The sequence below is a fragment of the Gopherus flavomarginatus genome, chromosome 12 (assembly GCF_025201925.1).
Source record: "Gopherus flavomarginatus isolate rGopFla2 chromosome 12, rGopFla2.mat.asm, whole genome shotgun sequence".
Classification (NCBI taxonomy): Eukaryota; Metazoa; Chordata; order Testudines; family Testudinidae; genus Gopherus; species Gopherus flavomarginatus.
Window position 1 is genome coordinate 44,398,350 of NC_066628.1, and position 27,681 is coordinate 44,426,030.

The 27,681-nt window shown below is 41.5% G+C and overlaps 2 protein-coding genes across 3 annotated transcripts in view; both read right to left on the reverse strand.

Moving 5' to 3' along the window:
* The window catches only part of SMURF2 (SMAD specific E3 ubiquitin protein ligase 2), a 103,330-nt gene that overhangs the window by 71,472 nt on the left and 4,177 nt on the right, over positions 1 to 27,681 (reverse strand). The window lies entirely within an intron of this gene.
* On the reverse strand, positions 8,804 to 9,258 carry LOC127033076 (60S ribosomal protein L27-like). Its single transcript, XM_050920883.1, has one exon. It carries the CDS (start codon positions 9,203 to 9,205, stop codon positions 8,804 to 8,806), a length of 402 nt encoding a protein of 133 aa, XP_050776840.1. The 5' UTR covers positions 9,206 to 9,258.

Genomic DNA, 27,681 nt, shown 5'->3' on the forward strand with positions numbered 1-27,681 from the left:
GATTTCTTAAATATATCTGGTACATTTTAAAAAGTTTTTTTTAACTGCAGAATAATTACAAAGCAATCTTTTGTGCCTGATTTACTGTGACCAATTTGAGACCAATCCTTTATAAACAGGTGTCCATATAAGACTGTATATACTGTTGAATAATACTTTAGAATTTAAAGTATTTATTTAAAAAAAATTAAGTCTCTACTCCTACATTTACAAATAAAACTTCCAAAAATGTAAACTCAGTATAAGCAAATGCAGTAATGTTTCCCTTCATCTGTAGACAGCCTTAAACAATAGCTTTGAAAGAAATGTGAATTCATGTTAATGTGTTGTTGACTATGAAACCTAGTGATAGTTATCAATATAATCATCTAAATTATTTCACTGATTAGTTTACTTACTGTTATAATTAAGGCTAAGATTTAGCCATAGGTAGTTTTGGTAAAAGTCATGGACAGGTCATAGGCAAACAAACAAAAATTCATGGCCCTTGACCTGTTCATGACTTTTAATATATAAATACCCTTGATTAACACTTCCTCCTTAGGCCCAAGGCGCTACTGTTCTGGGGGACCCTCAGGACACTGCTGTTGTGGGGGCCCTGCACTGGCCACAGGGGCTAACCGCCCCTGGGACCAGGGCCAGCTTTAGGAAGTGTGGAGCCCAATTTGAATACCCGGTGGCAGTCTGGGTCTTTGGCAGTGGGTCCTTCACTTGCTACGGGTCCTCCGCAGCACTGAGGGACCCGCCACCGAAATGCCACCTAAGACCCGGAGCGAGTGAAGGACCTGCCGACAAAGTGCCGAAGACCCGGACCACCGCCGGGTGAGTAAAAATTAAAAAGTTAGGTGTTCTTCTTTAGGGTGCAGGGCCCGATTCGGGGGAAATTGGCCTAAAGCCGGCCCTGCCTGGGACCGTTGCTTGGGTGCTTCCTCCGGGATCAGCCACACCAGCCACTGCAGCTGCAAAAGTCACAGAACTCGCAGAAAGTACAGAATCCGTGACTTCTGCAACCTCCATGACAGAATCGCAGCCTTAGTTATGATATGTAGTAGCAGATACTGTGGGAGGGTGCAATGTGTAGCTAGCTATTGTCAAGGGTTATGATGATTAATTTGTACTGGTGGAGCTCTAGAAGACCCCAGTTAGGATCAAGGCCCCATTGTGCTATCCAAAAACACAGAGGAAATGGCAAACTCTGCCTCAAAGAACTTACCATCTAAAAATACATGAGCAGAGGAAAGAAATACATATACAAGCAAAGTAATTAAGCTGGGAATAGGTATACAACTTGTTAGCATCATCTTTGAGTTTATTTTTATATAAACTCTCCATACAGTCTAAGCTCCCACTGGAGGCTGATGGCCACAGTGTAGGTCTTGGGGAAAGAAGCATTGTAAAAAGTCTATTTGAATTTGTCTAGCAATTAGGGTGACCAGATAGCAAGTGTGAAAAAAATCGGGATGGGGTGGGGGTAATAGGAGCCCGTATTAAAAAAAGCCCCAAATATCGGGACTGTCACTATAAAATCGGGTCATCTGGTCACCCTACTAGCAATGCACGATATTTCCCTCTCCCCAGCTCTCCCAAAATAAAATATATGCTATTTTTCCTTCTCTTTACTAAAAAACTTACTAAAAGTATTAGCATGTGGAGACAATGGGCTTGTCTACACTGGCAGTTTACAGTGCTGCAACTTTCTCGCTCAAGGGGGTGAAAAAAACACCCCCGAGTGCAGTAAGTTTCATCGCTTTAAAGCACCAGTGTAGACCGTACACCAGCACTGAGAGCTGTGCTCCCAGCGCTAGTAGCTATGCCCCTCGTGGAGGTGGTGTTTTTAGAGCACTGGGAGAGCACGCTCCCAGTGCTCTGCCGCAACGACACAAGCCATGTTAAAGTGCTGCCGCGGCTAGCCCAATGTGAAAGTGCAGCAGACACAATGATGTGATAGATTACAATGGCCCCTACCCAGCAAGCCGTTTGTACTACTAGAGAATTAAACAGACTAAGGTCCAGTCTACACTACAGAGTTAGGTTGACACAAAGTAGCTTACATCGACCTAACTGCATAAATGTCTACACTAAAATCTACATAACTCACCTGCAACACTGACTTAATAACTCCACCTCCACGAGAGGCATAGAATCAGTGTTGATGTAGTTATGTTGATGAAGTGTCAGTGTGAGCAACGGAGTGTCTACGTCGACTGTGACTGGCTTTCAGAATAACTGGTACATAATTGGCTTGTGCGCCGCTGACACAATGAGCAAAGCGTAGACACATGTGGCAGCTGTATGCCAACATAAATTAGGTTGACCTAATTTTGTAATGTAGACATGCCTTAAGGCTTTAAGGTACTAGATAAATATGCACATTCAGGATTAGTCTACACTGGGAACTTATACCGGTACACTTACTTTCACTGGGGTGTGAAAAATCCACACCCCGAGAGACATAGATATTCCAATCTAGCCCCCAGCGTAGACAGCAATACGTCAATAGAGGAATTCTTACATCATCAACCTAGCTAGCACCTCTCAGGGAGGTGGATTACAGGAGCACCCCCATCCTGTTGACACAGGTAACTTCTACACTGAAGCATTATAGCTGCAGCTGTGCTGATATAATAGTTTAAGTGTAGACATACTCTCTGAGATAGTCTACCAGTGATAGCTTGTTTGTTGTTAGTTGTCTGGCGGTTAGAGTAGCGATCTTGGAAATAGATCCATAAGTACTGAATCCAACTCTGCCAAGGGAACATAAGGAGTGTCGGCTAAGTCATTTAACCTATCTGTGCATCAGTTTCCCCACACAGCTGTAAAATGCTAATACTAACTCACAACACTCCTATGAGGTAAATTGTATCTGTTACATCGTGCTCCCCTGTCCATCTTTTGTATTCATCTATTGTTTCTTGTGTTATGTAAGTAAAATCTGATATTTGTATATGTTTGTACAGTGCCTAGTCTATAATGCGGCACTAATTTATAATTGGAGCCCTAGACCTTAACACAATACAAATACAGAATATTTAGCATCTCTAAAGCACTTTGAGATCTTCAGATGAAAGATGTTAAATAAAAATAAATTGTTATTAAAAGATGAAATGCTTAACTACTTTTTAAAAGTAAAGAATAAGATTTCCTTGAAGCACTCAATTATTGATTTTAATTTTGATAAATATATTTATGTATTTCATCCCGAAGTATACCCATTCAGGTGTCCACAACACAAAACAGACACCAAAAGATCTTGATTTTAGGTCAAAATAGATTTTTTAAAAATTAAAACAATAAACAAACAAACCTCACGTGACCATAGAAGTCAAGTCTGTTAAACTGCAGAAACAGGAAAGAAATTGCAAAACCAATATATTTAAAGCACAGCACATGGTTATGCTATAAGAAAATGAACACTTATCATTGCCAATACTGTATCCAAAAGCAACCAATCCCGTGACAACAGCCAGCAATAAATTTATAGAGAAAAAAGGACTGAGTCCAAAACTAAGATTATGTTTACTAATCTTCTGTCTTTTCACATGTCATCACCATAGAAAAACTATTTCAGCCTTTTAAACCCAACCAGTAGGTTCAACGTTATAATTATTTTAACACAAGAGTCTGCTCTTCAAAAAGGTATTTCTTTCAGACCCTACGGAACACGTGGAGTGGGGGAGGGAAAGACATGCTGCTCTTCAGTTCTCAACACAATTGTTCATTTTAGAGACAAATTGTTATTTTTCTCTACCCAAACATCATCTTGGAAATCATTAATATTGCTTTCTGAGATTGGATCCCAGCAGTTTGCATGTAATATACAGTGCAATACAATCATTAAAATAAGTCCCAGCTGTAGAAACACAATGCTATGCTGTTGCTAATGTACATGTACCGATAATGAATGGTCGTCTATGCTTTAATCTGAATAAAGCTCCCAACTGCTCTGCCTCTTCTTGCCAAAAATTCTCCTTCCTCCTCCAGACTGTTGTTGCATTCCAATTACACTGCTGATTGGAATGAAACTAGTTCAGGGAGACTATACACACACACACACACACACTTACAGGATACTGTTCCTGAGACACAAACTGTTTAGAACATTTTGAACACTTAGCAGACACTACTTTTCTGCATGTTTTGTGAACTTTTTCTACCCTTTACAGATGAGATTTTTCTCAGAACTGAAGTTCAAGAAAGCATGCGCGCACGCACGCACACACGCACACACACACACAAGTTCCAGAACGACAGTCTTTAAACATTTCTAACCAAATTCTACTTTTCTTTAATTGCTGGCATGCTACACAGCAACTTTGATTTTTCTGTTTTTTCCCCAGATATAAAAGAAAGGAGGTATAAAATAAAGTGAAATGTTAAGAAATCTAACAAGGGAAACTGCAATTAACTAAAAGTCTAAGTACAAATTAAATTGTCATGCAGCTTTGCAAACATGTGGCAAGATAAAATAGGAAAAATCTACAAAGAATATTGTTTATCCTGACACTGTCTTTTTTTTTTCACGGGGCGGGGGGGGGGGAGAGAGAGAGAGTTAATCTTCATTCACTTGGAAATCTTTCTGAGTCCTCAGATTTAACAGAAAGGTCTTTTTCAACTGAGTGAATAGCAAATTATAAAAACACCTCTATAAACTAAAGTGTTATTTTTAGTTAATAATAAAGTTAACAACATTTTAGAAGGTTGTACTTAATTATAACTATAAAGGAACACTCAAGGGTGGTAAATATTCCACATTTAATTTCACAGGTGCACATGCTGAGAGATTAGGATTTTAAATGTTTCAATGCCATTTCTGCTCATGAGAATGGAGAAAACACTGCAATAAAGCTACCCAGGATCACTAACATACCAGTGCCAGTGGGTTTGTCCAGCTAAAAGGCAGGTTTTCATCATGCAGTGAGGGTTGTTAAGATTTTTTTTCCACACTCTCTGGTTTACAGTTACAGCATTCAATTTAAATATGGAGATTTCACTATGGGATACCAAATTGAGAGCAGTCAATAACATCCCTTACCCACCCCAAGCTTTTAAAAGGAACAACTTAAACTTACAAATTCAGATAGAAATGCGGTTTTTTTTAAAACACTACTATTACAAGTCACATCTAAGAGGCATATAACTAAAAAGAGTAGAAAAAAATATTGATTTCACTTTATTCTATGCATCTGAAAACACTTTTTTTTGTTTTGTTTTGTTTTTAATACATATTTATTGATGCAGCCATGTTACAAGTTTAGAATCGCAGCTTCTGGAAGAAAAGACGGTTACTCACCTTTGTAACTGTTGTTCTTCGAGATGTGTTGCTCACATCCATTCCAGTTAGGTGCGCGCGCCGCGCGTGCACGTTCGTCGGAAACTTTTTACCCTAGCAACTCCAGTGGGCCGGCAGGTCGCCCCCTGGAGTGGCGCCGCCATGGCGCCCAATATATATCCCTGCCGGCCCACCCGCTCCTCAGTTCCTTCTTGCCGGCGACTCCGACAGTGGGGAAGGAGGGCGGGTGTGGAATGGATGTGAGCAACACATCTCGAAGAACAACAGTTACAAAGGTGAGTAACCGTCTTTTCTTCTTCGAGTGATTGCTCACATCCATTCCAGTTAGGTGAATCCCAAGCCATACCTAGGCGGTGGGGTCGGAGCGAGAAGTCGCGGCATGGAGCACAGCAGATCCGAAGGCCGCATCCTCTCTAGACTGCTGGACCAGGGCGTAGTGGGAAGCAAAGGTGTGGACCGATGACCAGGTCGCTGCCCGACAGATTTCCTGGATGGGCACACGGGCAAGGAAAGCCAGCGACGACGCCTGCGCCCTGGTAGAATGCGCAGTCACACGGCCCGTAGGGACGTGGGCCAAGTCATAGCAGGTCCTGATGCAGGATGTTACCCAAGAGGATAACCTCTGGGAGGAGATAGGAAGCCCTTTCATGCGGTCCGCTACTGCCACGAAAAGCTGGGGGGATTTGCGGAAGGGCTTAGTCCTCTCCACGTAAAACGCGAGAGCCCTACGGACATCAAGCGAGTGGAGCTGCTGCTGCTCCCTGCCTGAGGAGTGAGGTTTCGGGAAAAAAACCGGGAGGAATATCTCTTGGTTGACGTGGAAGGCTGAGACCACCTTGGGGAGAAAAGCAGGGTGTGGTCTCAGCTGCACCTTGTCCTTGTGGAAGACCGTATATGGGGGGTCTACCACAAGAGCCCGGAGTTCCGACACCCGTCTAGCTGAGGTGATAGCTACTAGAAAGGCCGTCTTCCAAGAGAGGTAAAGCAGGGAGCAAGTAGCTAACGGCTCAAAGGGGGGCCCCATGAGCCGGGACAACACCAGGTTAAGATCCCAGGTTGGAGCAGGGGGACGGACGTTAGGGTATAAACGTTCCAGCCCCTTAAGGAATCTAGACACCGTCGGGTGGGAAAAAACAGAGCGACCATCCGCACCCGGGTGAAAGGTGGAGATAGCTGCTAGGTGGACTCGTAACGACGATATGGCCAGACCTTGCCCTTTGAGGGACCAAATGTAGTCTAAGATGTCGGCTACCGAAACTTCCATAGGGCGGAGATTTCTCTCCACGCACCAATAGGAGAAGCGCTTCCATTTGGCCAAATATGTCGCTCTTGTGGACGGCTTCCTGCTGCCCAAGAGCACCTCCCTCACCGGCGTGGAACAGCGCAGCTCAGAGCCAGTCAGCCACGCAGGAGCCACGCCGCTAGGTGCAGCGACTGCAGGTCCGGGTGACAGAGGGTCCCGTGCTCCTGGGTAATCAGGTCCGGATGAAGGGGCAGGGGAACTGGGTCGGCTATGGTCAGGTCCAGCAGCATGGGGTACCAGTGCTGTCTGGGCCATGCCGGGGCTACCATGATCACGTGAGCCCTGTCCCTGCGCACCTTCAGAAGGACCCTGTGGACCAACGGGAATGGGGGAAACGCATAGTACAGGTGGGTCGACCACTGGATGAGGAAGGCATCCGCTATCGACCCGGGCTCCCTGCCCTGAAAGGAGCAGAACGCTTGGCACTTCCTGTTCCCCTTGGACGCGAAGAGGTCCACCCGGGGATAACCCCACCTCCGGAAGATGGAGAGGGCGACGTCTGGGCGGAGGGACCACTCGTGTGACAGGAAGGATCTGCTCAATCGATCCGCCAGCGTGTTCCGTACTCCGGGGAGGAAGGAAGCCATGAGGTGAATGGAGTGGGCTACACAAAAGTCCCAGAGTCGTATCGCCTCGTGGCACAGGGAGGAGGATCTGGTGCCGCCCTGCTTGTTGATATAATACATGGTCGTCGTGTTGTCGGTGAACACCGCGACACAACGACCCTGGAGCTGATGACAGAACGTTTGACAAGCAAGACGGACCGCTCTCAACTCCCGCATGTTGATGTGTAGCCCCACCTCCTCCTGGGACCACAGGCCCTGCGTCCTCAGGGTCCCTGCGTGGGCCCCCCAGCCGAGATCTGAGGCATCCGTTGTTAGGGACACCGAGGGCTGAGATGGGTGGAAGGGGAGACCCGCACACAACACTGACTGGTCCAGCCACCAGCCGAGAGAATGTAAGACCCCCTGGGGGATCGTGATTAACATATCTAGTGGCTGTCTTGTCGGCCTGTAATGACCGATGAGCCACAGCTGGAGTGGCCTCATGCGGAGCCGAGCGTAATTGGTCACGAAAGTACAGGCCGCCATGTGGCCTAGCAGGGTTAGACACGTCCTCACTGACGTCAAGGGGGCTGTCTGTAGCCGTTGCACGATGGCCGACAAGGCCTGGAACCGCTGCAATGGCAGCAAGGCCCTGCCCACAGTGGCGTCCAGGACGGCCCCGATGAATTCCACCCTTTGTGTGGGGGCCAGGGTGGACTTGTCTGTGTTCACCAAGAGGCCCAGAGCGGCGAACATGTCGGTGATCACACGGACATGGCTGCAGACTTGTTGGTGCGACGTGCCTCGAATCAACCAATCGTCCAGATACGGGAACACGTGGATACGACTGCGCCGAAGCTGCGCCACAACAACTGCCATGCATTTCGTAAACACTCTCGGGGCCGTGGACAAGCCAAATGGGAGGACTGCAAATTGGTAGTGCAGAGACCCCACAAGGAAGCGAAGGAAACGCCTGTGGGGTGGCCAGATAGCAATGTGAAAATACGCGTCCTGCATGTCGAGGGCGGCGTACCAGTCTCCCGGATCCAGGGATGGGATAATGGTCCCCAAGGAAACCATGCGGAACTTCAACTTCACCAGGTACTTGTTGAGCTCTCGCAGGTCGAGGATAGGCCTGAGGCCTCCCTTGGCCTTGGGGATCAGAAAGTAGCGGGAATAAAACCCCTTGCCTTTCTCGTTCTCCGGCACCGCCTCTATAGCTCCTTTGTCGAGGAGCGTCTGCACCTCCTGCCGAAGGAATTGCTCGTGAGAGGGGTCCCTGAAGAGGGACGAGGAAGGGGGGCGGGGAGGAGGAAATGAAACAAACTGCAGGCGGTATCCCGACTGCACCGTTTACAACTACTTATCAGTTAACTACTACTATCTACTTAACAATCTAACTAACAACTACAATAGAGATAACGATAGAGAACAAGGAGAGCTAGGGACGTGGAGGACAGCTATGCCGCGCTCCACAGTTCCAACGACCGACACGGCGGTAAGAAGGAACTGAGGAGCGGGTGGGCCGGCAGGGATATATATTGGGCGCCATGGCGGCGCCACTCCAGAGGGCGACCTGCCGGCCCACTGGAGTTGCTAGGGTAAAAAGTTTCCGACGAACGTGCACGCGCGGCGCGCGCACCTAACTGGAATGGATGTGAGCAATCACTCGAAGAAGAACCACTTATTCTTGCCAGTCTTGTATCTTTCCTCAAATTTCACCTTGGCTTCGCGCCTTGCCTTGCGTTTCAGTGCAGGGTCCCTGAACACATCTTTATTGACAACGGTTTTGTCCAGAGGAATATCAACAGAATACCTGGTGGGCATTAGATGGTTGTAGTTATAAACCTTCACAAAAGATTTGATCTTGGATCTCTTCGCTATCTTCTTTTTTCCCACTGCAGCAGTTACCTTCCGTGGGTACCGATCGATACCAGCCACCAGGGCGTGGCTATACGGTCGGTCTGAGGTGCCATCATCAATGTTCTTCACGATGACGGCTTTCCGCCCCGAGTAGCGCCCAGCCAGGACAAGCACCACCTTCCCAGGATTCATGAACTTCCTCATCTCGAGACTCCAGCTCTGACGGCGCCCAAACCGGAAAAGGAAGGAGCTATCGCTTCACCGATATAGTCATTTTCACTGTCACCTCTATATATTCAATCAGTTTCCTTTTTGAGATTCCCACGAGAGAGAGACTATTTTAAAAAAGTGGTTATAAAGCCACAAACATTAGCAGACAGACTCAAAGACACGTGGTACCTTCAACTATTAACTTCATGTCTTGAATGTTTTTGTATTACAGTAGTGCTAAGAGGTTCCAATCAGAATAGCAGCTGCATCATGATAGGCACTGCCTTGTGAAGTATAGGACAGTCCTTGTCCCAAACACATCACAAGCACATTTACAATCAAACAAAAAACAGCAGAAGACAGACTAGATTTCATGTTGATGGGGTCTTTTTAACACTAAGAAATATAAATCACTTCTGCAACATATTTCACCTGTTTGGAAATCAAGGCTCTCTCATTTCAGAAAAAATTCCAATACTGTTCCGAAATCAATAATGTCAAATTATTCAGGCTAGAACAGGAACTAATAGCCTACAATTATCTTTCAAAAGTATAAAAGTAAATATTGACTCATGGCCTGGTTTTTAATTAAAGTTCTGTTTATCTGGAAGATAGTCTAAAAGAATGATTTGATGATAATAAAATTACAATGTTATCAAAATACTTTAGTGCAACATTAAAGCACAATTATTTTAACAGCGCAAAAATACAAAGAAAACTCAAAAGGAAAAAAATGTTATTGTTAGGTTGAAATCCAAGTGCAAGGCAGAATAGTTTCTCAACAATATATAAAGCCTTCTTTATCATATATTAGAATAATTTCTACTATCAGAAATTTCATCCTTAGATATTTCTTTAATAATGATCAGAGTTCTAAGTTATCCTTCACATAATACAAATTTGTAAAGTTCAACTTAGCTGATTGGCATTTGCTAAATAAAACTTAATATACAATGTGTAAAAAAACACCCATTTTAAAAGGTTCACATAAGTCTGCCTATAAGCATTTTGTCAGTAAGAACAAAGCAAATCTGATCTCCAACTAAAACAAACAGCACAATCAATAACCCACTTCCAGACACCAGAGTGCAACCTAAGGAATCCAGAAAATGAAAGCATGTCCCAGTAATCTGAAATACTATTTGAAGGGCTGCAAAGTATACCAGAAACTAATTTTACAGCAACTGTACATTTTTCTTCTTTCCTTTAGATTTATTGTACTCAATTTTGTTATCCTTATAGCTCTAATATAGGCCTGGGGGTTAGTATTTTAAGTTTCCTACTAAAACTAAAACACAACACCAATTATGTGCAAGTACTTAACATATTTTCATATTTTTTAATTTTAATCTGTATGAGTGTGTCATACATTTATCATGGAAGAAACATTAGAAAAATGTGTTGCAACACTGAATATAAATAGTTAAGCCAGTAATGGCTTAACCAGTAATCAGTCATCTCGTCCAGTAATAAAACACTGGGATATAGTCTCCAAGGCAATTCTGAATTTCCGTAAGAAAAAAAATATCAGACTCCAGTAGTCTGCGCCTAGGATGCCTGAATGACTTGTGGACACAGCCAGATGGTGTCTGCCTAGATTTGCCATGTTTAGACTCCTGTTTTAACATCATGATGTCTACTGCACAGTATTGTTTTACTGTAAACAAAGGGCTTCCTTTTCCATTCCCCCTCCCTCTTACCACACTCCAAGCCAAAAAACAAAACCACCATACACCCATAGAATTCTCAGCACAAGGGACTAACGTATTCACATTTCCTTGATTCATTCGGTGATGGGCTTACTGCCACTCACGTCAAAGTCTATTCATGTGTCCAGGTTTATTTTACATGGCTGTCAGGAGTTAAAGTAAGAAATTTTTCTGCAACCTTTGCAATACAGACAGAAGAAAAAGAACAGTATATTAAAATTTCATTGGTGTATACTTGCAGGTTTCTTGTACAGCCAAGCAATTTTGTTTCTAAGTGGACGTACACAATTTCAAATCTAAGGAATTCCCACTTTTGAAGCACCTGTGGTATGCTCAGATCAAGTCTAAATAATACAGTAGCAAAATGTGTGTGTCCACCTGTATCCTGTATCAACTGGCATGTCCATCATTGCCACAGGCAGTGGAACTGAACCAGTGGTAGCACTGGTGGGACATTTTAGGAAAACAAAAGCTAGTGTGAAGATTTTGTATTTCCTGGTCTAGCATGGATGGAGCCTCTCAGACCAGACACTCAGCCAGGATGCTTCCAATACAATTATTTGTGTACAGTATAAATGTTGTTCAACTTCCCTAGTACCCCCAAGAATGTCCTCCTTGAAGGTATGAAGGGCAGTTAGCACATCATAAACGCACTGCAAATTATTAATTACAATACTGAACAGTTCTCCAACCAAAAGGCAAAATTTAACAAGCTTAAACTACTAACTGCCAAAATGCTTATGTGAAGAACTGAACATTTTTGGCAGTCAACGAAGCGTAATGTGCAGGTAAAAAGCTACCGATTTCATTTCTCATATCTGTAATAAATTCAGACATGAAGTGGGTATTCACCCACGAAAGCTTACGCTCCAATATGTCTGTTAGTCTATAAGGTGCCACAGGACTCGCTGTTGCTTTTTGCAGATCCAGACTAACACAGCTACCTCTCCGATACCTACTACGGTTGATACTACTCCAATAGTTGAACCTAGCTGAGCCTACATTATTTGTCTGTCAGTTTCAGAAAGTGTTGAGCTAGTCCTGCAATATTTATTCTAAATTCAATTTTATGGTTTCTAGGAGCGTGTTAAATAAATAAGTTATAAATGTGTGTGTGTCTGTGAGAGAGAGAATGAATTACAGATAAATTCATTTAAAATAGATGGATATAATTTCCTCTTATACGTCAAGATCTACAGTCTCTTTCCTAGAAGAGTTGATGACATCACAGATACCTAATACAGAACAAGGAGCTGTGATCCCTGCTCTGCTCAGTTGCTTGTGATCTCAACATCTGTTCCAGTACAGAACTATGGCAGCCTAAATTTAAATCCTGGCAGGTTACATAGATTAGATTTTATATAATCTTTCAGTTCATCTTTAAAGGTGACCTGCATATGATTATTTTTAATATTGTATTTTCCCCCTTTTTGCTTCTTTGTGATATATAAATAAGTACTGAAAGAGCAGAGGTTTGTTGGTTTTTGTTTTGCAGGTGCAAGGCTCTACTTTTTTTTAACCTTAGAAATATCAGAAATGTCAAGTTTCACTCTCTCCTGGTTTTGCCACACCGCTTCTTGATATCAATTGTAGACTAGCATCTCTGTCAGGCCTTTAAAAAGGCACAACATTTAATCTTTCTTCCAAGTGTTTATTAGGCATCAATATTTAACGATGACAAAAAGGTTTTAGACAGTGACTAAAAATACCTTCCTCTAAACTATTCAGTCTTCTATCTCTTACGATGTGTTTGAAATATATGATATATTTGTAGTTATTTAAGTCTTGTATGTTCTGGAATTTTATCGATAATATAATTTCTCTAGTTTATATATGTTTACAAAAAGCAGTGACAAACTTTCTGGCCTTCTTTACAAGTAATAAAGCAACAAGAAATTGCACAAGCCCTTTTCCCCTCCCCCATTTTTGAAAGTTACCTTTAACGCTCTGTAAATTGAACCTCCTTCGTACCTTAATAAGTAAGTTAACTCTAATAATCCAAAAGATATATCCTCTGTTGCTAATGTACGGCAAACCTCTTTATTCAAGATACTGTTTGTTGCAGAACCATACAGCACCAGGCACGTTGTCAGCATTAAACAAATAAGTTATCTTTAGTGAGCAAAATTATAAGGATCATAGAGCAATAATATGTTAAGCCACGTTTATGGGTAGTTACGATAAAAGACATAAAAAGACACAAAATTAATGTAGCTCTGCCACTGTACATCAGGGGATGTTTACACAGCAGCTAGGAGGTGTAATTCTCAGTGCAGGTAGACATACATGCACTAGCTCTGTTCAAACTGGTGCCTAAAAAGAGCAGCATGAGCATAGAGGCAAGGGCAAGATGATGTATTCAGGCAAGCCTGAGCCATTATAGCCACACTGCTATTTTTAGGCACTTGTTTGAGCAGACCTAGCACAAGTATGTCTACCAGTGCTGGGACTCACACCTCCCAGCTGCTGTGTAGACACACCTTCAGTTACATCACACTTACATTTCAGGCACATATAACCCCCTTCCCACCAAAAGGTGAAGCTGATAATGGTCACAATATTGGAGTGTTTTTAGGCTGCACACAAACGTACTAGGATACAGTTAAGGACCACAAAACTAACCAAACATATCTAACCTTCCAAAAGAAGTATAAATAACCCGTCCATCGAATTTTGATCATAAATATTTTGCTGTTCGGGATGCATTGAGACAAAGGATAGGAAAAGATACAGTTTTAAAATCATATATTTGATGGTTTATGAGCCAAACCAGTCTGAGGTTTAAACTGCTTCTGCTCAATGCTCATCCCATTCAGAGACGATGAATCATTTCCCATTTGGCAACACTTCTGCCTACAAGGCTGTCTTTTGGGAGATTTCTCCTATATTCTTGTAATAGATTTGCTAATTTAGTACACCTGACTGAGTAAAAATATTATTGCCAGCTGTCAGACTAGACCTTGTCCTGTTTATCAGACACATTTGAACAATCCTGTTCTGCCCCAATCATAGAAACAGAATGCTCCTCACTAAGCCCAATGTAGTAAATTACTTTCTAATATTCTTGTTTTTCTTACGCTGGCAAAACAACAAACCATCATAGATTTAAAGCAACAGCAAAATAAATTTATCTACAGCAGCTGGGCTCATATTGATTTATCCAATAACCACATTTTTTTTTAAAGTGTATAGTTGCTTTTCTAATCATTCTGTCTTTTAATTCCTAATTTAGAGAGACAGAGGTCTGAGTATTTTATAAAAAGTAATTTGAGGTCAGAGGGAGCGTGCTCCAGTTTTTCAGGCAGCCCTCCACAACTCTTTGAAAGAGAAAGCAGAATGAAAAAAGTATTTTTTAATAAGTCCTCTATCCCCTACCCTCCCAAGACTGTGTGTATGAATAAAGAACTGCATTTAATTCCTCTCTCTGTCTGAACTGTATCTTAAGAGAGTAGAGGTTTAGGTTAAGGAGATAACAAAATATACATTTTTTTAAAACCTGCAGGTAACAAAGACTGAGAGAGCCATTTGACAGAATTCACTTCTGCTCCTTTTATTCTCTGCCAGTTTAAAATTATCCATAAAAATCAAGCAAAATCTATCTGTATTCAGAATTTTGCTTTCCAGATTGTAGATGTCAGTTATGCAGACATGAAAAGATAGATGCTCTGCTTCCAGGGAACCTACAAGATTCAGACTTGGCAACAACAATTCCATGTTTAGATCACTTTAGGGCAGCATTACTGCAATATATTTTACCTGGGGCTGACCCAGAAGGTCATCCAAAAACTAGCTGGTTCAACAGGCAGACATTCACCTTCTACATGGAGCAGACATCACACCACACCGGATGCCTACTCACCACTGGGTACATTTCTAGGCTCTGGTCCTTATCTTTAAAACCATGAATTGAGGTTTAGGCTGAAGTCTTGTCTATACATAACATTATTCAGAAATAGCTCTGGGTGTGAATATTCTTATTCCAAAATAAGAGTGCCACTCATTGAGTTATTCAGGAATAGCTATTGCACTTTGACAGGTTTCAGAGTAGCAGCTGTGTTAATCTGTAGCAGCAAAAAGAACAGGAGTACTTGTGGCAACTTAGAGACTAACAAATTTATTTGAGCATAAGCTTTCATGGGCTATAGCCCACTTCATCGGATGCATTGAATGGAACATACAGTAAAAAGATATTTATACATACAGAGAACATGAAGAGGTGGAAGTACTCATACCAACTGTAAGAGGCTAATGGGCAATTCCACCTTTTGATGTTCTCTGTATGTATAAATATCTTCTTACTGTATTTTCCACTGAAACTCACAAAAGTTTATGCTCAAATAAATTTGTTAGTCTCTAAGATGCCACAAGTACTTCTCTTCTTATTGCACTTCAAACTCACAACCTTCCTTAATCTGAATTAACTGTCAAGTGTAGACAAGTGCTGAGTAGTTATTTGAAGGACTTCTCATTACACATCCTCTGTGGCAACAGGGACACAAAGGCTGGTGGAATCCAGGTTCTAAATCATTAGGACTAGGGTGTGAAAGGTATCCTCAATTAAAGGGCCCTCAGGTACGGTATTCAGTACAACCAAAAGTTAAGCTATGCCCAAATCTTGCCAGATTCTGGACTAGAGGCAAGAATCATGACTTGATCTTGTTCGGAGGATCTCTCAAGTAGCCCATAGTAAGGAATATCTCACATAAGTTAAATACAAGATCATAAGAGAAGCTCAGTGCAATCACTACAATCTTTTCATTTGATGTAAACTAGACAGACTACCAATTTTAAAACAAGTGAGTTGTAGAGAAAGTTTCCATCTAATGTTTGGAATTCCTTGTGTTAGAACAATTTTTTTGTCAAAGTTTCAGGGAGAAGGGGTGTCTTTTTTTAAAATAGTTTAAAATAAGACAATGTAATAGTGTAACAGTTGCTTTTATATATGTTGTGGTCTGCCAAAACAATGAACTTGACATATATGAACACTAGATCTATATGCTAAAGGGACATCAATTTGAATCTTGTCCATTTCAAAAAGGAAATTAAAAAGTAATATCAGATACTACCACAACCCGAGCCCAGCTGTTAATGTGATTTTACAATCATATTTTTTAATTCTCTCTTCCTTGTTAATGTGTTAAAGGCTGACAGAAACAAGAAAGGAAAACTGACTATACAGAAGAAACTATTAAAATGACTATACATAAAGTGCTGTCAAATACACACACAAGATATTTTCCCCCAATCTTTCAGTTAAAGTAACTGTGACCGTAAAAAAAAGTCAGTTCATTTTAAGTTAACATGTATCCTGAATGTGCACTATTATTTTTATCATCATGAATGACAGAATATATGAAAATACTAATCCTGAAAGCATGTTTCTGGTGCACCAAATACTAATTTAAGATGCTGGAAAAAGTTAGAGAATGCATGATTGAAAACTAGAGTAATAAAAAGTTCAGTGCACAGCAGCCAATGTTTAAACTTCAGTTCCCAACTATTTGATCTCTTCCTAATTCCCCACAGAAACCAGTTTGTCATAAAACATAAGGATTGATAGCGCTTGTAATGTTGCCCTAGGTGGTATAAATGTATTCTTACAACTGTTGGAATGTCAGCTTTCCACAGAATGAAAATGTACAGATTTTCTGTATTAAGCAGTAATCTACATGAAAGTGTTTTTTAAAGTCAGAAATCTGACAAACAGGAAAAAATCTTCCTGCCTATTACAGCCAATTAAGATCCTTAACTCCAAACAGCAAACAACGATATCATATTCCTTTCCCTCTCTTCATGTTAGTAGCCAACCACAGCCATATTCATGAGCATATGATGGTACTAAAGGCCCTATAGACAAAAATAGGTATACTGGATGTAAACAATAATCATCCATATTGACATGTTTGGATGCTCAAAAACCTTAAGCCATTCTAACAATAAATGAAAAAGTAAGCTATAAGAATTACTCTGAAACTCTTGCCATCTGGAGACACATTCAAGACCCTTCAAAACTAACATTCATAACCCTGTTCTTTGAGAGTAAAGAGATTTAGATTTCTGAATGATTAAATGTCAGCCACACTTATGAACATGATGAGCAGGCTGAGAAATTGTCTTTCTAAACAACGGTAACCTGATACAGAAGTTTTCAGAGAAAAAAGATATAGTAAAAATTGGCATGAAGATTTCAATTCAAGAACTGGATACAGCATATGAAAACATTAAATAAATAGGCAAAAAATTCAGATTACTGACCTCCGCATTACTATTACAAGAAGAGTAGTTGAATATAGAGAAAACATCTGTGGGTGAGAGTACACACTTTTAATGACACTGAACACAATCTTGCAACCCTTACTTATGCAAGTCCTCCTATTAAAGTCCATTGGGGCTACTCATGTGAGGGTTGAAGAATCAAGGCCACTGTTTGTAAACCCTCCAGATTCAAAACTGTGCAACCTCATTTTCTTCTATGGACAAACTAGTATCTTACATTTTGCCTATTAAGTTTATAATACACACTGACATTTTAAAATGCAAATATAAGATTTCAATGCACAATATTCTTACTCATGTTTGTATGCACGAGTTTTGCTCTGGTGTCTTATGTTCACTTGTTCCAACTGCTTGTCTGCATACTTTAATAAAGCACCTTACTCCCGACATTATGATCAAATGATACCAAAATTCACTACTTCTGCTACCATACCAATGGCTTGAAAAGTTTACCCAACATATACTACTCTAAACACTAACCCTATGAACCAGCGTGATCAGTACCTGGACTATCACAGCCCTACTGCTCCAAACAACTCCTCAACGCCACACTACCTTCAATTTAAAAGAATAAAGCTGCTGCGTCAAGTAGTTAATAACATTGTTAAACAATTATAACTTACTACATCATGTCTTGCTTTTGTTATTCCTTCTTTCGCTTTCTGCTTCACTCTTTTTTCCCTCCAATATCCATTATGGTGCATCTTTCCTTACATTGTCTTGTGCGTTTTCCTCTTTTTCTACTTTGACACTCCACCCATTTATGTCTCTATTTCCCCTACACTGTATTCACCCAGGGCTGGCGCTACCATTTAGGCGACCTAGGCAATGGCCTAGGGTGCCAGAATTTTTGGGGGGCGCTATTTTGCCGGGGGGGCAGCACGCGGGTCCGGTGGACCTACCGCAGTCATGCCGGCGGATGGTCTGCTGCTGGAAAGGCTCCGGTGGAGCTGCCGCAGTCATTTTGGTGGACAGTGTGCTGGTCTAAAGGCTCCGGCGGACCTACCATAGTCATGCCTGTGGCAGGTCCCCCGGAGCCTCTAGACCAGCGGACCACCCACCGGCATCACTGCGGCAGCTCCACCGGAGCCTTTCCAGCAGCGGACCGTCCACCGGCATGACTGCGGTAGGTCCAACGGACCCACGGGGGGCGACGAAATGGCCGTTTGCCTAGGGCGTCAGAAACCCTGGCGCCGCTCCTGTATTCACCATCTCCTCCTCTAGATTTTCTCTCTCCTTTCTTCTCACAAAGTATCAGTTCTGAACTTACATTTTTTAAACGTATATAATCACTCTCCCCCATCCACTTCCATCCCCATATTCTACATCGACACATTTCACATATTGAAAAATTTCCCAGGATACACCAGTGCACTGAATCTACATTAAAGATTTGCACTTGTGCAGCTACATCAATATAGTTACACTAAAAATCACCAGTTAAGGCCTTATCTACTCAGAGGGGTTAATTCACACTGAGTTTGTGCACACTAAAGCCCAAAAACTGTTACAACGTTCAGATGGCAAGGCAACCTCTACTACCCAGCTGCTAGGAAAAGTATGTGAATTCTTACTGGGGTGCTATCTTAGAGTGTTGATCTCTGGGTATAATATAATGGAAGATGAAGGAGTTTACCCTATTGAACATGAAAACACAGCTAAAATTTGAAAACACCTTAGAAACACTATTATTCCGGTGCCTGTTTTGATATAGGCCAACTTATTTCATTACAAGAGTAAGTAAAGATAAGGCCAAATGTTATTCTTACAAAAAACAGCTGAAAAGAAAAATTCCTAATGAAGTAAAACTGTACAAGGTTCTTCTTCATAACTTTTGAGACCATAAACCAAATTAGTTCCAAATGCAGAGGGACACCATTCTCACCGTACAACTTACATTAATATTGTACAGTCATTAAGGAAAGGAATATGTATTTGTCAGAAAAAAAAAGTGTCCAGAAAAAAAAATTAAGCATGCTTTTTTCAGATGGTAAATTACATAATTGGATGCTATGTTTCCATTTTACATAAGATGCAATCTTTAATATTTAAATTGATATTCCTAGAATAGCTAAGACAATTCTCTGAGATGCTCTGCAATTCAAGAAGCATCTCTTAGAGAATGTCATTGTGCATGAGACTTATTGCTGATTTTGTTAATACAAAAAGGGATACATGCAATATATTTGAGAACAGAAGTGGGTCCTCTGATAGCATTAAAAATTCTAGCTGTGGAACACTGAAGACGACACTGTGGGAATTCCAAGGCAATTCACTAAGATGTAATTAGGATTCTGTTAAATATGTGAATAAGTAATAGAATCATAAAAATGTAGTACCAGATGGGAGAGCTCCCTAGTCCAACTCCATGTGCTGAGGCAGGACTATGTATACCCAGACCACCCCTTGCAGATGTTTGCCTAAACTGTTCTTAAAAACCTCCAGTGACTGGGATTCCACCCTTGGAAATCTATTCCAGTACTTACCTATCCTTATAGTTAGAACGTTTTTCCAATATCTAACCTAAGTCTCTCTTGCTGCAGATTAAGCCCATTATTTCTTCTCCAACCGTCGGTGGACATGGAGAAGAAAAGGTTAGTCACCCCATTCAGTAACTATGGTTCTTTGAGATGTGTGTCCCTACATGTGATCCACTTCAGGTCCACATGCACTCCACGTTCCTTCAATAAGAGATTTTCATTAGCAGTATTCATTCAGCCCATCCATATGCCCTAAGCAGCCCTGTGCCCCACATCAAGGCAATATAGGGCTGCACGGGCAAACTGCCTTCAGTTCCCTCTCTACCGCAAAGGCCACAAAGAAACTCCAAAACAGGTAGCTGAGCACCCATAGGGGGACACATCTCAAAGAACCACAGTTACTGCACAGGGTGAGTAACCTTTTCTTCTTCTTCAAGAAGCCTCCCTGTGGGCACTCCACTTCAGGTGATTTCCAAGCAGTAACCCCACAGAACAGAGGGAGCTTCAAGAATGGATCCAGAACTGAAGACAGAACCACACTGCCAACTGTTGTATCAGATCTAGAAGCACAGACCAAGGCATAGTGCTTAGAGGAGGAATGCACTGAAGATCATGCAGTCATTCTATAGACCTCAAGATGCCGGAATTTCTTTAAATTAATGAGCAGATGTTAACTGTAACCTTGTAGAGCACGCCAACACCCTAGAATGAGGCTGAATGCTGACAGCATCATAGCATGCAATAATATACCCACAGACCCCCCTCGGTAGCCTCAGGGTAGAGACTGTGGATTCTTTAAATCTATCTAATAGAAAGAAACAGCCTAGGAAACCTCTGAAGCAGTTTGGTCCTATCAGCATAGAAGGCCAATTATCTGACATCTAAGGTCTGAAAGGAAACCTCCTGTAGAGAATTATGTGGGGGGGGGGGGGGGGGGGGGAAGAGAAGAAAGACAATACATAAATGGATGGATTATGATGAAACTTGGATGACAGCTTGGGAGGAACTTAGGGAGCAGACATAAGAAAACCATGTCCTTTAGAAATATCATGAAAGAAGGATCTTTCCATTAAGTCTCCAATGTTTCCAACTCTTTGGGCTAACATTATGGCTACCGAAAACAGCATATTCATACATAGATTAAGAAACAAGCAGGTCACCACTGGTTCAAAGGAAGGTCCTTTGAGACATCTAAGAACTAGACTGATATCCCAAGCCGCACTGGGGGTCTTTCACTTGAGGGAATGAAAGGTTGTTATGGTAGACAAGTGAACCCTGACTGAGCTGACTGATAATCCAATTTTCTTTAGTTCCAGCAGGTAATCCAGGATATTTGAGAGTGAGGAAAATCAGCTTTGGAGTCCTTGGAGTTGACAGCGATGGCTAAATGATTTCCACTGTTGAAGGTAAGTACTTTCAGGTGATTCTTTCCTACTAGAACTGCCAGACTCTAACCCTGCAAACCATTTGAGAATCCATGCCCTGAGGCAGGGAACTCCTAGGTTGGGATGAAGCAATCAACAGGCATCTTGGGGGAGGAGATAGGGGACGATTGGAAGCTTCATTGCTGGACAGGTGAAACAGAAAAGATATCAAGCTGGTCTCTGCCATGTTGGGACTATTAGAATAACCCTGGCTTTGTCCTGGCTGATTTTGTTCATCACCCTCAGTACAGAGGTGTTGGAGTAAATGTACAGAACAGGCTCTTTGTCCAGGGTAGGAGAAAGCCATCCCTTAAAGAATAGTGGCCTAGACCTCCGCTCTTAAGCAAAACTGATGACACTTCCTGTTCACAGAGGGGGCAAAGAGGTCCAGTTCTGGAAATCCCCAAGTTTGAAATATGCCTTGGAGCGGCCAAGAGTGCAGCTCCAACTCACAGTGCTTGGAGAAGTGCCTGCTGAAAGCATTGGCTGTGGTATTTTGAAGGCAAGGGACTAGATTGCTGAAATTCATATATGATGGATTATGCACCAGTTCCACAACTTGATTGCTTCAGCGCCAGAGAGGGGTATCTCATTCCTCCTTGCCAGCTGATAAACATATAGGCCATGTTGTTGGTCATGACCCTGATTGGACTTGTCCCTGAAGAGAGACAGAAAATGAAGGCAGGCATTCCTGACTCCTCTGAGTTCCAACACATTGCTATGGAGACTGGTTTCTTGAGGCAACCATCTGCCTGAACTGTATAAGCATTGATATGAGCTCCTGATCCTTACAGGAATGTATCTGTCATTACTGTTGGGATTGACTGGAGAAAAGGAACACCTGCACTGACGCTGTCATATTTCCACCAGTCTAGGAAACCTTTTACTTGGTGGGGAACTGAAACCTGTTTGTCTAAGCTGTGTCTGTTTGGTGACTAGACTGCTTCTAGGGGTGGCTCAGACCAAAAAAGGCACAACCTTGCACGATGTGATAAAAAAAGTGCAAGCTGCCCTGCGACCTAGAAGTTGGAGACAGTTTCTTACTGAGGTTTGAGGACTTCCTTCAGTAGTTCTGACTAGATATGATATGGTTATGAATCTGTCCATGGGAAGATAGGCCCCGGCGATCAACAAACTCAAGGACATCCCCACAAACTGTATTTTTTGTACAGGGGTCAATGTAGATTTTTTTACATTGAGTTGAAAACCCAATTCCAGGAACAGAGAAAGGGCCTTCTGCATGGATGACAGTACTGCTTCATAAGACTGACCTTTGAACAGCTAATCATTGAGGTACAGGAATACTAAAATCACCTCTCAACTTTGAAACCTTTGAAAACACTCTCCGTGGCAAGGAAGTCCAAAGGGGAGTACCCAGTATTGCAAATGATCCTGGCCTGTAAAAAAAAAATGTGGTTATTTTCTGTGAGATTGGCGTTATTGCTTTACGGAAATATGCATCTTGTAGGCTGAGAGATGAAAACCGATTTCCTTAATTCAGTGAAGGAATTATACCTGCCAGTCACCATCCTGAACTTCAGAGACTCCACAAATTTGTTGAGTAGCCTTAAGTCTAAAAATAAGTCGGCACCCTCCATTTTTCTTTGGTACAATGAAGTACCTTGAGTACAAATTCTCTTTCTTGTGTTCTGCGGGAACAGGCTCTATTCCTCCTAAACAAAGAAGGGATATTTATTTCCTGTCTCAGTAAAAGAAACAGGTAACATTTTTAACAACTACATTTTGACCCAACTGTTGAGCAGAAGGCCATACACATTAAAGTCTCATCTGTAGTGCAGAACTACGCTGGTGGATCATACATGACCGCAGTGTAAGTTTTGAATGCTTCTACATTTGTGCATTCTAAACAATTCAGCTTTTTTGTCAATAATGTGCATCCAACAATTTAAAATCATTGCATGGTACCCTGAGTTTATATAAAATTAGCATTTACTTTTATAAGAACATAGAGGGATTTCACATCGGCAGTAGTGCAAGACATTTTAGCTAGATGTCAAAAACAATTTGTTTCATAAACACACATGTACACACTTAACCAGTACTTTCTTATAACAATAAATAAGAAACGTGTACCTTTACAGATTCTATCACTTTACCCCAGGTTCTCAATTTATGTACTCATATCAGTAATTTTAAATGCTTGTTTAGAAATGCTATTTATCCAATCCATTTGAATTACGTCAGACAGCACTAAGATTCAGCACAGATCTTTTAATTGTCCACAGACTTGTTTTGCTTTGGATTTTATTGATCGCTAAGAAACAGGAAATGGACGGTGTCTTCCCCTTGTGATATGTTTTGGGAGCTACTGCAATATAAATAGGAGCAAGAATACTAAAAATCCTCAGTTGGATTGAGACTAATTGAAAATTATAGTCTTTGTCTTTCAGTGGTTTGATAGTCCATCATGATCAATAAGTAAGTAACATGGTCCCAATCCTACAAATGCTTATACACATGCTGAAAGTTAAGCATATGTGTAATTATTTGCAGGATATGGACATATTTACTGTGATACGCAAGGGGTTATGTATGAGAACACAACCCCTTTGTGTTTCTGTACATTTGATACACACAAGTTTTTTTGAATGGACCTCAGGCTCCACACTCATCCCATTACACAATTCAACTCAATTATCGTGTTGAAAGCCATTTACCTTTAGTTAAGTGGCTCCTTATTTCCTCTATGTATTTTTATTAATTTTTAATAAAGTAACAATTCAACAATGCATTGAAAGTATCAGAATCTTGATACTACTATAGTATTTTACCAGTACACTAGAGATGCATATAATTTGATCATTGTTAACATTTTAACATCTGTTTCCAGAATGAGTAATCGTATCAGCATTCTTTCACATGGCTCTAACCTCCAATGAGAATCAGTGTAGTATTCTTAGGTTGTGCTTGGGAATGTTCTCAGAAATTACTTCTCCTATACATGGATTTCTTTTTAAAATTAAAGAAAAAGGATGCACAGGCATCCATTTAATTCTCCCACTTGTTAAGACAATACTGTTTCATTGCTTCATTCAAGCATTACCAAACTGCTAGCCACTAATAAAGGCACACAAAAAAAAAAAAAAAGGATGGAGTGGCTGTCTTCTATTTATTTCTACAAGAAATCCATTTTTATTAGTCGTGTTAAACATGAATTCGCTAGGAATCATTCCAGAAAATTCATAACAGGAGATAGACTTACAAACTTATATGTTGCTGCTTTTCTTTTCACTTTCAGAAGTGTGCAAATGTGAAGTAACCATCTTACAGCTGAGCAATACTTTCTGTTCACTTTTAGGAATGGAAAGTGGCACAAAAGCCTTCCAACTTGAGTTGCACTTGCTATGAGAAGTAAAGAGCATTGATCATTTATGATATGGTTCATTACCAGGTTTGACATCTAAGGTAAAAGCACTTTTAAGATTACAGTAAAACCTGTGGCATGTTAAAGTGTTTCTGAATGTAGTCGCACAGATAGAATGTACAAGTGAATATATAACTAAGATCATAGAATCATTTGATATGATCCAAAAGGTACCCTTGGGTCACTCTCAATCTCTAGTATCAGAAGGGCCAATACCAAATTTTACTTTCAATAAATGTACATTAAGGAGAGACAGCATGCCCCAGTGCGTAGGCACTAGACTGGAAGTCAAGATATCAGGGTTCTATTCACAGCTTTGTCACTGACTCCCTTTCCAAACTTGGGCAAGTCATTTCCACATTCTGCATCTCAGTTTCCTTCCCTGGAAACTGAGATAATGCTGAGCCAGGCTTGGGCTAAGCTTGGATATCTACAGAGGAAGAGTTCAATATATGTCACAAGTATTCTTATCTAGCTTTGTGGTGTAAACATCTAATGTTTGAGTAGCAAGGGAAAGTTATTTACCTTGCAATTCTGCTTCTTTGAAGATATAAATCACTCAGATCTCTATTTTTAGATCACAAAACTCCAGTGGAAAACAGGTTGGTAACTCCCCATGTTCTTCAATTTTTTTATTTATTTATTTTTTTTAAGAAGAGATTTTTAGTTGGGCCCCTTCCCTCCCCTAACCCATTCAACCATGGTCCATTCCAACTACCAGTACCCGACTGCACTAACATTTCCAGTCAGCTCCTGAGGTATCAAATCAAGTACTGAGCTCTCCAGGGGCTGGAAATATTGTGAAGGCAATACCCTCTGACTCTGGGGAAGAATGCCGTGTGTCACTCAAATGATCTGAGTCATCATGATACATAGGGAGACAAGCTGTCACATGTCAAGAATACCAAGTTTTATAGATTAACACACATCTTGAATTACACCCAGAAAAAGCTACGAAGTCAGTGCACTGAATACAGTATAGAAGAGATGTACTCATTTCATTAACTCAGTAGTCCTCAACCGGGGGCCCATGGGCTGCTTGCCGCCCAATCAGCACACACTTGAGGCCCACGTGACATCCTCAAGGCCATACAGGTAGTATATATACTATGTGGATGCAGACCACATAGAGCTGCATATGCGACCCACAATAGGAAACAGGTTGAAAACCACTGTATTAGACGGATGGGGCCACTCCATTCTGTGCCAGCTGACATTTCAAAGTGCCTTCACAGGAAGCAAACACTAAAAGTCCAGTCTGGAAGCCAGAAAGGTATGAATAACTCTGGTAAAGTCCACATCAAGAAAATAGTGCAATCTCTTAGCTAATCTCAAATGAGTGATACAAGTAACTGAAAATCTAAGAACAGTTAGAGGTGAGGTTCAGAAGTGCATCAAAACTGTGATCTTCTTTGGCAAGAAGGGAGCATGCTCCACCAATAGTGGGGGCTGACAATAACTACTTTGGCACCCATTATCTGAGATTATCAAGATTAAACCCTACCAGCCACTCAGAGGTCAGGCATCTCACGATCATGGTGAAATGCCGAAGACTCCACAAGGAAACATTCAGCTGTCCATACAGCTGCAAGAAAGGGATAACAATTGCAATAGCCTGATGGTGAAAGGGTCACAGTAAGGAAGATGGCAGTTTTCATGGGAATGTGAAAAACAGTAGTACAAAACATCACAAATTTAGGGACCAACCAACTTTCCGCATACAGGGCCCTACCTATTCCCCTTACGTCTATAGAAAGACTCTCACTTAATTTGGGGTGGGGGCTGGATAAGAACTTCGGAATGATTTACACTAAAATTTTAGAAACAAAATCCAACCAGCTCAGTTTGTCCACTGGTTCTGCTCTACAGGTGGAAGTCTTGGTTTAAACAAGGCTCTGACATCTAGTTTGACACTAGTAAAATGCTGGAAGCCACTGCAGTCTTGTCTACACTAGGGCACTCACCTGTGCTGCCTGGATGATATTTTTCCATAAAGCTGAAGGGCAGAAAGGACCACTGATTCATCTAGTCTGACCTGTATATCACCAGCCATTAAATATCCAAGAAGTTACCCCTGTATTGAGCCCAATTACTTGTGTTTGGCTAAAGCAGATTTTCCAGAAAGGCATCCAGTCTTGACATGTGGGTATCAAGAGGTGGAGAATGCGCCACTTTCCCTTGGTAGTTTCTTCCAATCATCTGTCACTTCCACTGTTAGAAATGTGCCTTATTTCTAATTTTAATTTGTCTGGCTTCAGCTTCCAGCTATTGGTTCTCTTTATGCACTTCACCATTCATTTAAAGACCTCTTTAGTACCAGTTATTTTCTTATTTTTGTGGCTCTTCTCTGCACTCTCTCCAATTTTTCAACATCCTTTTAAAAATGGTGACACCAGAACTGTACATCGTATTCTTATATCAGTCTCATCAATGCCACAAACAGAAGTAAAAATCACCCCCCTGCCCCTACTTATTACTACTCTGTTAATATAGCCAAAGATCACATTAGCCCTTTTTGACACAGCATAGCACTGGAAGCTCATGTTGAGTTGCTTGTCTACTAGAGCCACTAAATCCTTTTCAGAGTTGCTGCTTTGAGGATTTAGTCCCCTCCCTCCCTCCCGCATTCTGTAGGTATGGTCCTGCATTCCATGTTCCTAGCTGTATAATTTTGCATTTGGCCATAGAACACATTTTGCTTGAATGGGCCCAGCAATCCTAACCACTCTGTACGACAACTCTATCCTCATCGTTCTTTGCCATTCTTTGTGTCATCAGCAAATTTTATCAGCAGTGATTTTATATTCATGCCCAGATCATTGATGACAATGTTGAATAGAGTAGGGACTAGCAGCAAGCCCTGCAGAATCCCACGAAAAACACCCTCATTTGATTAGGAATCCTCTCTGACAACTACTTACTGAGATCTGTCAGTTACTTAACATGTGCTTTATTGACATTGTACACTAATTTTTTTTTAAATCAAAATATCAGGCAGTACTAAGTCAAAAGCCTTACAAAAGTCTATGGTTATGTCTTCACGCGAGTCTCAGAGCCTGGACCAACTAACTCAGGCTCATGCTACAAGGCTAAAAATAGAAGTGTAGATATTTCCCCTCCAGCTGGAGCCCAGGCTCTGAGACTTTCCCCATATTTCAAAGCCTGGGTTCCAGCCTGAATGGGAACGTCTACACTT

Bases quoted from the DNA above. Each gene is read 5' to 3' on its own strand.
- LOC127033076 (XM_050920883.1), bottom strand. From the start codon at position 9,205: ATGAGGAAGTTCATGAATCCTGGGAAGGTGGTGCTTGTCCTGGCTGGG.